At 38.0% G+C, this 13,310-nt stretch overlaps 1 protein-coding gene across 1 annotated transcript in view; it reads left to right on the forward strand.

Annotated features, from left to right (window-relative positions):
- Window positions 1–11,520, forward strand: part of LOC121516215 (bifunctional heparan sulfate N-deacetylase/N-sulfotransferase 1-like) — an 86,475-nt gene extending 74,955 nt beyond the window's left edge. The window contains exons 10-15 of the mRNA XM_041797359.1: window positions 1,610–1,733; window positions 3,422–3,596; window positions 3,725–3,895; window positions 6,467–6,576; window positions 7,277–7,379; window positions 9,693–11,520. Of these exons, the coding sequence (XP_041653293.1) occupies window positions 1,610–1,733; window positions 3,422–3,596; window positions 3,725–3,895; window positions 6,467–6,576; window positions 7,277–7,379; window positions 9,693–9,812 (803 nt within the window). The 3' untranslated portion in view covers window positions 9,813–11,520. The remainder of the gene's footprint in view (window positions 1–1,609; window positions 1,734–3,421; window positions 3,597–3,724; window positions 3,896–6,466; window positions 6,577–7,276; window positions 7,380–9,692) is intronic.
- Window positions 11,521–13,310: the final 1,790 nt, after the last annotated feature.

The following is a 13,310-nucleotide window of genomic DNA, read 5'->3' on the forward strand; positions in this document are numbered from 1 at the left end:
GACTTTAGAGCAGTGGAGACGTGTTCTCTGGAGTGACGAATCACGCTTCTCCATCCATCCATTTAGCGGTTGCCGGGAGAACGGTACTTGTCTGACTGCACTGTGCCAAGTGTAAAGTTTAGTGGAGGGGGGATTATGGTGTGGGGTTGTTTTTCAGGCGCTGGGCTTGGCCCCTTAGTTCCAGTGAAAGGAACTCTGGATGCTTCAGCATACCAAGAGATTTTTTTTTTGGACCGACGTCATATTAAAACCTATGGATTAAGAATGGGATGTCACTAAAGTTCATATGTGAGATACGGCAGGTGAGCAAATATTTTTGGCAATATAGTATATGTCATGTTTGAAGGTTTCAGAAAGGTTTTAGATTTTTTTTAACTTAGAAATAATCTCATCAGAGATTAATCCTCAGTTTGCCAATGAGAGGGAATGCAGCATTTCAACTTCTTGCTGTTTTCTTTTCCTTTGATCAATTTGATTTCTGTCTGAACAAAAATCCACACTAATATCAACAGCAAACCAGAAAATGTATTATTGTTCTTTCTTGATGTTCATTTATTACATTTAATGTCTTTCCCTACATTTTACATTTTAATATGCAATAATCTGTAATATCTAATAAGTTAATTACAATGTTATTGCTATAAATAATGTAATAACTTCATTTTTATCTTGATTCCATTCTCCCATCCCACCCAAACACCTGCTAGTAACCGCCCCAGTTAGGGCACCCACTTTTAAAACACTGGTCTAAAGCTGTGGTTCTCAACTAGTCTAGCCTCAAAACCAACCACAAACCGGCATATGAAAAACCACTAACCAAATATCTGATGTTTTTAGCGCTGTCAAGATGAATCGCGATTAACTATGATCCACAGTTATAGGACAAATTTTTTTAATCAAGGTTAATCGCAGGCTTTATTGTTACTTTTCCAAAAACTTTGGTTAGTCCACATCAGTGTCTCCTTTTAGCAACAGTGATGTAAATATGTCCTGCTCTTTAATGTCTCATTTCACTTAAAAAAAAAAAAAAAAAAAAGTCAGAGACAGCTCAGTGTACGAGTCAAAAGTCATCTGAACCATTCGTTATCAAAGTCATTTTCTTTTCAGTCCATAACAAGTTCCTTTTTCTGTAGGTGAGTTAATGTTAAAATCTTGAGTTTACCTACAAAGGCAGGTCTGTATCCACGCAGGAAGTCTCTTACCCTTGGTTTAGGGCCAAAAAATCCAAAATACCACAAAACAGTTTTGAAGCAGAACAGTGAATATTTTAAATGCTATAAATGGAGTGATTAATGGTGATTTACTACAGAAATCTTGAGATTAATTGCATGAACAAATTTTAATCTTTTGACAGCCCTATTTTCTACTAATAAGACTTATTGAAATGAAAATATGGCACTTTAGGCCTCAAACAGCAAAACTTGACAGAACAAAGAATCGGCTCTAAACAAACTCCTTTTAAAATACTTGATAGTCTCTATGACCTTTTTTTTCCAGGCACGCTTTTGTAACACTGTAGAAAAGATTCTGCGACCCAATTTTGGCTCCTGACCATCAGTTGATATACAGTGGTCTAATCTCTCCTTTTCATCTTTCTCTCCCCTCAAAGGGACAACCGCGCTCTACTTATTTCTCGGCATGCATCCTGATCTGACCAGTAACTACCCCAGCAAAGAGACCTTTGAGGAGATCCAGTTCTTCAATGGACACAACTACCACAGAGGCATTGACTGGTGAGAAATCTCGCATTTACTCAGCAATGTACAAGCCTTTTTCCAGAAAGATGAGGCACTGTGTAAAAATTTTAAATCACTGAGTCACAATGTTTAACTGAAAATAGCACAAATGTGGAAAAATGACATTATTGAAAGTTAAATGACAGCAACATCCTTTAAAAGTTAAGATTGTGACAACTAAGAAAATGCCGTTTTGGAATACTAAAATGTCAAACTTTTTGGAACATACTGGATGTTTTGCCTTTGTGCTATTTTTTTAAGTGAAATAAAGGTTTTCAGTGTAAAAAATAATTTAGTTTTAGTTTTAATGTACATTCTAAAGAAGCATTTAGAACGTGGGGTATTAGCTGTGCTGACACAACCTTATTAAATATAAATTTCTCATCTATTATACGATTTAATGGTGCTTTTAGAAGCTAAATTTAATGTTCCTTTGTTGTTTTTTTTACCCTCATTTTAGTGAGTTTATTCTTTTCTTACACCTTTAAGGCGTTGAAACAACTTACTTTGAGCTTAATAATTTAGCATTCATAATAACCGTATAAACACACAAAAAAGATGTCAGTTGATATTAAAGTGTTTAAAAAAAGCTATAACTTCTCCTGTGGGCACTCATTAGTGGAGGCTGGTGTAAAAACATGAAATAAATGTTGCTGATGATGAAACGCTGCTGTAATAAGATAAAATGGTTCTGCACATTGGAAGTTGTAACTGCTGTTAAATTTAATAAAACTTTAATCCATAGACAAAAACTGCTTGTAATCTAAACATGGGAAGTTAAGGTATCAAGAAAGAGAATTAGTGTTGTTTTGAGCTGTTTCACTCATTGTATTTCTCTTAAGCTATGATCAACCTTTAATCTTAAAAAAAATAATAATAATTTTAGTAGGAATGTAGGTTATATAGTTTTCAGAAAGTTGGGAAACAGTGAGTGGGCTTCACAGTGGTGCAGTAGTTGGCGCTGTCACCTCACATCCGGTTTAAGTCCCTGTTTGCATGCTCTTCCTGTGCAGGCATGGGTTCTCTCTGTGAACTCTAGCTTCCATAAACATGCATACTTGGGTATGTGCCCTGTGATTGACTAGCACAGCGACCAGTCTAGGGTGTACCCTGCCTCTCGCTTAATGGAAAGTGGGATCGGCTCCAGCCCTCTGTGACACCAGCAATGATATAGTTGGAGGACAGATGGAAAACACTGAAGAGTAGCTGACTTTTTCATTGAATATTAAACCTTAAGATTGGAGGTTTGGGATTGGGACCTTCTATTTTATGCAAATAAAATCAAGAATCTAAATATAAATTGACACCAAAGCCACACTTGTCAACAAATTCCCTCATCAGGGAAAGTCCTGAGAGCTGAGTGGAAAGACAGTGAACACTGATTTAGCTAAAACTTCACTGATGTTTGTTTTTGTAAATTTAATTGATTTAAAGTCTGCATCACCGAGAAGCTTCATGCATCACAGCTCAACATTTGCTTGGCACGCTTCACTCTGATGTGAGCTGACTACCCAAATATTAACATTGTACCATGTTTCTCTGTGCAAGGTGATGAGCTGTTGCACATGGCCGACCACCCACACAGCAAGCAGAGAAATCATCCTTATCTATGGAGAGCAAGCTGGGCCCAATCAACTACGACTGCTGCTTAAACTGTTCATGTTTGTGTTTCTTGTGTGTGTCAGGTACATGGAGTACTTCCCTCTGCCCTCCAACACCAGTTCAGACTACTACTTTGAGAAGAGTGCCAACTACTTTGACTCTGAGGTGGCTGCTCAGAGGGCTGCGGCCCTCCTGCCTAAAGCCAAGATCATCACCATCCTTATCAACCCAGCAGACAGAGCCTACTCTTGGTATCAGGTCTGTCACAGGAAATTATGACGCTACACAAATAACTCATAATCTAGAGTAGTTACAGTTAGGGCCTTAGTAAGGGTCCTACATTACCTAAATTCACACTCTTTCCTCCCTTCTCTGTGTACCTACAGCACCAAAGAGCCCACGATGACCCGGTAGCATTGAAATACTCCTTCCATGACGTCATCACTGCAGGTCACGATGCTCCAGTCAGGCTACGGGTACTCCAGAACCGCTGTCTGGTCCCCGGCTGGTACGCTATCCATCTGGAGCGTTGGCTAACCTACTACCACTCCAGCCAGGTACTGTAGTGTGCCTATAATAATGGGCTGCATGCACCCAATACACCAACAGCAGGGTTACATTTTTCAGATATACTAGCAGAGATGTACAGAGAGACTTTCAGCCTCTCAAATATGTCTTAACATTTGCCACTACACACAAGTCATAAGTTTTAAGCCAAGCACACCGCAACAAAAACACTGAGGCTGTTTCACCTTGGGTTTGTGTGTGTTTAGCTGCATCATGAGTGTTGCAAATGTGCCTGTCTATATGTGATACCTGAAGGCACATGAGACTGCTCAAGCTGTACACAGCTACCTGAATAGTAGGAAACTAAAAACATGGAGACACTGTATAAGGTTGCTATGATGTTAATTCTGAGATCAGAACTAAAATATTAACACTAATAATCAATTGAAACATCAGACCAGGTTAGACTGATGACTGGTGGTCAGAAAACAGCTTCTGCGCTTTGTGTCAAAAACATTTTCCTCCACATAAGGGCGTAAAACTCCTGGTGTATTGATTTTATTAGTGACTGTGTTGACCAACTTTCAGCTGACTGGCTGTCACAAAAGACAGCATCCTTGGGAATGACACTTTGTTCAGCTTTTATTGTCACAAAATCCTTTTTCAGATATGATTCGACACACTTGACTGAGTCACCACCTTGTACAGTCACTTGTTGAACTGCAACACCAATCTTATTTTGATTATTTTGACAGGTGTAAACATCATCTTCTTAAACAAAAATATCTGTCCTAGCTGGTTTGAAAGTCATGTTTGTCTCAGTGAAAATACCACATTGTAAAGATGTGGAGAATTGTGGACTTGGTTTTCTAGTTTGTCTAAAAATTTCTGCCCTTATTGCCTTTGCTGCTGTGCTGACAGTCACACCTCCTCTGCATCTACACTTCCTCTACCGCACATGTCTGAACTGCATCTTGTAATAACCTCACTTTAGTTTTTAAGAACATGCTCATGTCATGAATATCTCTGGCAGCCAAACACAATAAGAAGAACAGGTAAATGAGTCCGCACACCAGAAGCTGCTCCAAAGGCTATTTAATAAAGATTATCACCACATGTGATACCACTTGTCTTTAATTGACAGGGGTTATTTACTACTACTTTTTCTATATATCCTTTGCATGTCACTATGATGAAGATGGTTCTCACCCATTTTGAGGTATTTTGGACTCACTTCAAAATCTTGGATCATAGACTGTGATCTAATAGTGCACAACTGTCTAAAAAATATGTGACTTGAAAAATGTCTACAGAATTTAATATGTGACTTGCAGATGTGTATATATTTCTTGATATGTCTTATCTTTTCACCGACATTATTTTGTCACATGACTCGTCAGGTGATCCAGACCATACATATATGGAGGTGTATCCCCTGTATCTCATTGTCTGATGAAGGGCTTAGGCCCGAAACGTCACATGTGGTGATAATCTTTATTAAATAGCCCTTGGAGCAGCTTCTGGTGTGCGGACTCATTTACCTGTTCTGCTTGATTCACTCTTTTGGTCCAGCACCCAGTACTCAACTTTATGGGATGTGCGTGCCATCGAACTTTTTTGAGCCAAACACAATAACAAACAAGGTAACATGTTGGCAGTGTGGTCATGTGCAGTGCACAATTTGTATTAAAGCCATGTCTCTGTGTAGGCACGGCAGGTAGTAGCTACACTGCATGCTACAGTAGTAAGTCACCCCAATCCTTAATCTTCATAGCCAAACCACCAGCTGACAAAACTACCACTTAACTACAATGTGTGTTGAAAAAGAAAAAATCAGTCAGGGCGTTCATGTAAACGTACTGAGTGTCAGCGCGTTCATGTAAACGTACTGACACTGAGCACATTTACATGAATGCTCTGACAGTCAGTACGTTTACATGTCTAATTTTGAGAGCAATGGAAGTATTTGATATCATTGAATAGCAGTAGTTGTGTTGTTATATGTGCCTTTCTTGTATTTTTTGGGAGGGTAAAACTTGTTTGTGTGAAATATTGTACTCTTCATTTTTATTGTATTTGTTCCATTAGAATTATATTTATAGTTCTTCACAGAAATTAAATTGGAGTTGGCCAAATCAGAATTGGCAGCTCAACCCTTGAAAAAAATCTGAAATCAAAATTGACCATACAAATTTTATGGTTTCATCTCTGCATATTCAGATGGCTCTGATTTTCAGGGACATTCCCCTTTGAGTAAAGCACAATAGGTATTTTTTAAAGGTAAATGGCAAGGTCTGGGGTAAAGATGGTGTGTTTACTGTGAAAAGTCTTCACAGGCTGTGATTAAATCCACTTAACTGTGAGAAAAAGGAGCTGCCCTAAAGGGACACTTGGGTGAAAACAAGGTCTGTTTTCCCCAAACAGAACAAATCTGTCAGCAGAAACAATAAAGACAGAATTTGTTTGACTATAGTCTTATCTTACTCCTACTTACAGTCATGTTTGTACCTGTCTATCCAATTAAAAGTAAATAAATTATAAATAACCCTACCTTGAGATTGTCAGTGAGTCTTTAATGAGGCTTTGATGATGATATTTTGTCCTTTGTGTGCCTAACTCAGTTGTTAGTCTTGGATGGACAGATGCTGAAGACTGAGCCCGCCTCTGTCATGGATAAAGTTCAGAAGTATTTAGGCCTGACCAACATCATCAACTACCACAAGATCCTAGCGTGAGTATTGTCTTTCACTTTGAATACTTCCTCCTCTATAAATTCACATTTCATTCTCACACTGATTTATAACTCGAGACCTAAGAGGAAACTTCAGCTGTTCTCTGGAGCTTGCATACAGCAGTCTCATTTTTTCCTTTATGTGTGCATGTGACTAAACTAGTTCAAATCTGGTTTATGAGGTGTTAAGTAAAAAGGGACAGGGCACAATCTGTTGGTTTATCTTCAGAATTAAAGATAACTTTGTTACATTTTCCCTAGTTCCCTGCCTCCTTCCTGCTGGAATTATCAATGTGTATCCATCTTATTCCTATCCCCCATCATTCTTTGCGTGAAATATGGGCGCAACTTCCACTCCATTCTATCTAAATGGGACTTTGCATTGAAACGAGATGCTGAAAGTGATTATTAGAGCAATTTGGATGCCAAAATATATAAACTTCGACTGCCTCACCTCAAACGGGATAACGTTATTATTTCTCCGCCCTCTACTAGAGAGTGCGAAATGACGACATTACCTCAGATAACCTAGACAAGCATATTTAGCTAACTTTATGAGCTTCATATTAATATAGAAAGAGGAATAAGGTGGATAAAATATCTCTAAATAGATGAATAATCTTTCAAGATCTAATCAATGAAAGTTTTTAATTATTATATTTGTTCATAGTTCATGTTTTTGTTTGTCTATAATTAATAGGTTTGACCCTAAAAAAGGCTTCTGGTGTCAGCTACTGGAGGGAGGAAAGACCAAGTGTTTGGGAAAGAGTAAAGGGCGCAGGTACCCTGACATGGACCCTGAGGTAAGATCTTTTTCAAAGTAGAAAATGTCTTTTATGCAAGTGAAAGTCACAAAAGCAGCACAATGCATGTCTATTCATAAATGTTTAAACTATCCCCTTGTACTATAAATCACTGCTTCATGCAGTTTAACAGTGGGCCACATCTTTAATTTACTAAGCTATGCATTCATCAGTACTATGATATTAAAACTGAAGTATTTAGATTATTTTTAAAGTACTTTGAAAAATGTTTATATTAATTTGAAATTAAAATGATGATAAAAAGCTGCATCATTAAAAGCAAACTATTCTTCATCCTCTGTAAGGACATCCATGATTTAAACACACAAAATCTTTCTGTCAATAACATGTTTTTAATTCACAGAAATAGATTTTTTTTTATTGTTTTGCATGCTTTTTTTCCTCATATGAGCTTTGACAGAGTGTCTGGCAGGACGCACGGATGAGCCTGTGTTTGTCTGCGTGCACAGAGACTGTCAGCTCCACTCGTGTGAGACAACAAACATTACAACATTTGGGGCTATATCTTCAGCTATGGAGTGAACAGTGCGCACTACGGCGCTCAAACAGAGTTTGTTTTGTTAAGTTCAACTGCTGCACAATACAACAGCCCGTTGCTCTACATAGGTGAAGTTTCTGAGTGATGTTACGTGCAGCTAACAGCTGATAGATGTTTGACTGATGGTGAACATGACAGGACAAAGCAGCCATTGAATCCAATTTAAAAAACAACATATGACAACACTGTGAGTGAGTCTGTGTGCATACATAGGTATTTAGTAACAATATTTTATTATTTCACACCGTTATGCCTAACTTATACTTAGGGGTGTGATGAGCTCTGGTGCCACGAGATCTAGCGAGATCGAAACGCCATATGATTTCTCACCAAAGTGAAAAATGTCTTGCGAGATCAATATTGCACAGACACCAGGAGCAGTAGCTGTCCTGACAGAAAACAGCCCCACACTGGAGACTAAGTACATAGATCGCAGTGTTAGTTTGTGTGTGCGTGCAGACTCGTTCACTGTGTCGCTGTTTGTTACTTTGTAACTTTGTTTCAATCGCTGCTTCGTCCTGTCTCTTCCTTGTCTCACCCTGTGTCAGTCACTCATCTGTCAGCTGCTGACTGCACATAACATCAATAAGAAACTTCACATATGGAACACAACAGGCCATTGTGTACTGCAGCGGTAAACTTATAAAATAAATGAATGCACCATGTTTATTGCCTGACAGCAGGTAAATCAGCCTGATACACTGAAGGATGAAGGATAGTTTAATTTTACTGATGCAGCTTTTTACATTTCAGTCTGTTGTAAAGTACTTCCCAAATAATCTAAATGCTTCTTCTATTGTAATTGTAGCAATAAGGGAAAAGTATAGTAAATTAAAGATGTGACACACTATTAAAATAAAAGGATTTTCTACTTGAAGAGCTGTTAAAATCCACAGTTTGAGAGTTAGACAGACAAACTGCAGCATGCACTGATAGTCTATTCAGTGAAAGAGGATTCGTTTAAACATTTCTGTGATGATTTGCATTTGTGACTTTCAGCTGTATAAAACACATATTTTTACTCGTGGTTTTTCTTCAAAAATGAAAAAATAGTGTAAAATGTCCTCTCGTTTCATGAAAAAAGTGTCTCGTCACACCCCTGCTTATAATGCATTGGCAGATCATATATAGTCTCAGGTAGGAAGAGTTAGTGGTGGGAGTGGTGATCCGAAGGGGTCATGGACCAGCGCTGTTTCTTCACTAGCTTTCTTGCTTTTCTGTCATGGCAGCTGCTGTTTTTTGTCTCTGTGGCACATTGATCTCACAAGACCATTTACATCTCAACGAGAAATCTCTTGACATTTCGGCCTCGCGAGATCTTGTGGCCCGAGATCTCGTTAAGCCTTTGTGATATTGCATTCCAAGCAATAGATGAACATTAGTCCCAATGGCCTTTACCTTTGCTCTTTGACCTTTAAAAGTAAATCAGATCATCCTTGAGTCATAGTGGACATTATAGCAGAGTTTATTGAAATCCTTCAAAGATTTTATGAGATATTGAATTCACAAGAGGCACTGATGGACAGACTGAGAACTTGATAATGTAACCCTCTGGGCTTGACTATTGCCAGCATAGAGGCATCATAAGAATTCTTGTTGCAGGTGATCTTGCTTGCTTTTGGAGGTCATACAGAGACATTAGTATTCATAACCTTTTAAAAACTCATCACAGGAGCTTGACTTTTTGTATGTAATGACTGTTTTCAGCATGTTTTTATGGTACATTTTGATCTGACATCTTCTCTCTCCTTCAGTCCAAGGGGTTCCTCAGGGATTACTACAGGGATCACAACATTGAGCTGTCTAAGCTGCTCTACAGGATGGGCCAGCCACTGCCCAGCTGGCTCAGAGAGGAGCTGGTCCACACCAGGTAGCAGCACCACATGGGAGCAATCGGAGCTCCACACAAGGAACTACACCTCATCCTGCTGGGAGACATGTTCAAGATCTCCAACAGTTTTTACAGAGACTTGAACTTAACTGTGATCTTCTACATGATCAAGACAACAGTGGACGGTTAGTGCCCGCAGCAGCTCCCTGAGCTTTTGGATGCTGTTACTCCCTAGCAGGACAAACCAGGACTACAGTGATGGCCTCCACTATGCCCTGTAGCAGAAGAAAAGGCTCAGATGCACAGCAGGGTCCCTCTGTGTTCGATAATCAGCCTTTGCTCTCCTTAAAAAAATATTTCTTCTTCGCATGGACTTCATCTTGAAAATCAAAGAAAGGAGAAATAAGTTTGGATAAAGAGGTGAAGGAGAATCACATCACCTGTGTCTTCATCTATAAGCTGTGCTGTTTGATTTAAAACAAAGCATTTACATTGACTTTATGAACAGCAGCATGGCCAACAGAGAGACACTGGTTTCAGATGCCTTTGATTTGAGAAGAGAACAGGACATCTGAAGTCTTGACTCAGGCTGCATGTTGTAGCCTTACTCCATAGGCCTTGGTAGAATCTAGTTATCGCATTTACAAGTGCCAGGACAGAATCTTCGTAAAATATTACACATGGACTTTTGAGGGTTCTTTTTTAAGTTTAATTTTTCTTTACTCAGATTTTGTTTTAACGTTTTTATAATGCTGATGGCAATGCATTAATGTAGAATGTACCAAAACTAAACATCTTAGCTCAGTTTTTTCAGTGTACAGTAGACTGGTTTGTGAATCTTTACCTGCACGGCCTCCTCTGTGGTCAGTTTCATGACCAATCTAATCGGCTTAAGCAGGAACAGTAGGAAAGACATTGAAAGCACAATATTTAAGGCACTCAAGAGAGCATTAATTCTGAACATAACAGATTACTGGAAAGCACACTTCCGACATGTATCCTGCTACAATCTGTGAAGAAGATCATAAGCTAGCTACTGTAAACATTCTGGTCTGTGAGATTCAGAACGTGTACAGAAGAAGATTGTGTATTTCAGATCTTTTTTTCCACTGTTGGGATATCTTATTTTTGTCAAAACTGTATATTTTGTCTTATATTTTGTTTCATTTCAGTTACTAGATGAGTTTTTTGGGGCTAAAGGCTGTCTCTGGGGGAAAAGGTTGCCAGGAGAACAAACAGTATGCCCAGAGAGACCATACAGACGTTGAGGTGTTGCCACTGCAACTAGATGTCAAGCATAGATAACAAAAAGCTGCTCTTATTGCAATAGTTTTGTACAATGTTCTGATGTAATAACAAATGCACATGTCGGTCCTCTTATTTCCTGACTTTATAATGTACATAAGACGCAACCTTAAGTAGACCTAAATTATTGAATGTGTTTGGGTTTACTCTCTCCATCAGCCCATTCCTGTAGTGTGAAGCGTCAGTGCTGTGCTGAGGGAAGCTCGGATTATGTCATTGTGCGGAGGTGTGTCGCTACGATTGTTTTTCCTCTCACTGCCAACTATTGTACACAGGTACCGAGTCTCTCCATATAAAGTATTAAGTGATAACACATAACAGCAATGATGGTACTAATCTCCTGGACTGTATGATAAAGATTTGTAATTGTTGTCAATAATTTTTACAGTGTAACTAATATTGTCGGTGCTTTTTAATTTGCAAATAAAACACCACTGTATTTTTCAGTAGATGGGTCTTTTTTGTTTTCTTTCTAAGAATGTCTGCATATGGGTCAGTGACGTTATATGCACATTTTTTTTTTCGGAAATAGTTAATGACTAATTTTTTTACAAAGCCTACTTTGATTGAATACATTTTCTGTTTCATTTATTCATTCAACAACAATAACGACAGAATATAAAATAGGTGAAATCATTTAGAGATCAAGGCGTAGAACAGTTAAACTATTAAAATACTAAAAGCAAAAACAAGTAAAATCAATAAGATCTGAGCCTGGAAGTGTCTCAGTGGTATTAACATGGTCAGTTTAAAATGTTTCTGAAGCAAGTTCCAGGTATTGGGTGCATAATAACTATAAGCAGATCTTCCTAACTGTGTTTATTTCTGGAACCTTTAAGGTAAGCCATGACTTTGAGCGAGTATGGTGGCTTCCCATGTTATATAAGAGCAGATTGGAGAGATAAAGGGGAAGAGTTTTTTAAAAATGCTTTGTAAATGAATAAATAAATATGCTGGTCTCTTCTTATTGTTAAAGCAGGCATACCGTTTTTTTGATATATTAGTAGATGGCAATGATGAGCCCCATAGCTATCCCCAGTAATAAATCTCAAAGCTGAATGATACACTGCATCCAGAGGTTTTAAAGTTGTATTTGGTGCATGACTAAAGATAACATCTCTATAGTCCAAAACAGAGAGGAAAACTGCTTCTATTATTCTTTTTCTTGTAAACATATGGAAGCAAAATGTATTTCTATAAAGAAAGCCTAGTTGTTGTCTTAGTTTGGATAAAAGTACATCAATATGAATTTTAAAAGTAAGTTTTTCATCAAGCCAGATACCAAGGTATGATTGTACTCTTTCTGTTATAGTGTTGTCTACAGAGTGAAATAGTCGATATTTTTTCCATTTGAAAACAGAATCCATTTCGTTTATGTGAATAGTACAACTAATTTTATATTTTGGCATCTCAAACCCTAAAAACATCAGGTGGCACGACATCGAAGTAAATTAACAGATTACTGACACTTAAACTGTCAGTGACAACTATAATCATGGATATTTTAATTTGACATGAAGTGATAACAAATCACAGCATAATTTATCATTTATTTGGGTCTAGCTGACACTCAAGGCCAATTGAAATCGTTTGTAGATCCTTTTTGAGTGAAACTGCTACATTTTATTTTACTAGTTAATTCATTTTATTTTAAAAATACATGTGACCACTTTCAGACAAGAACAAAAGTATTTGCCTGTTTAATTTGAAATTTGTTGCAAATGTAAGGTGGCGCCACCAATGTTTCAGGTGGTGAAACCGCAAAAAGTGTCAATATATGAAATAAATTATATCGTTTAAAGCTCTAAAAATATTTATTTTTCCTTCTAAGTAGATAAAGAAAGTATCATATTAAACAGCCTTTTACAAGTCTAGCCACATATTCTCTGTTGGCTTGAGGTCTTGGCTTTGACTCAGTCACTCCAGAACATTCACCTTATCTCAAAATCATTTCTGTGTAGCTTTCTTTGTATGCTTCGGGTCATTGTCTTGCTGGAAAATAAATCTTCCAATCTTTAGTTCTCTTGCAGACTGAATATGATTGTTCTGCAGGTTTTTCCTATATTTTGCCACATTTATTTTACCCACCTTTATAAGCCTTCCAGAGTGGGTTGCCAAGAAGCATCCCCACAGCATGATGCTGCCACTACTGGGCTTCACATTGGGGATAGCATCTTGTCTGATAGCCGAAAATCACCATTTTGGTCTCCCGGGACCAAAGAACTTTCTTCCACTT

This window comes from Cheilinus undulatus, linkage group 10 (genome assembly GCF_018320785.1).
Source record: "Cheilinus undulatus linkage group 10, ASM1832078v1, whole genome shotgun sequence".
NCBI classification, from domain to species: Eukaryota; Metazoa; Chordata; class Actinopteri; order Labriformes; family Labridae; genus Cheilinus; species Cheilinus undulatus.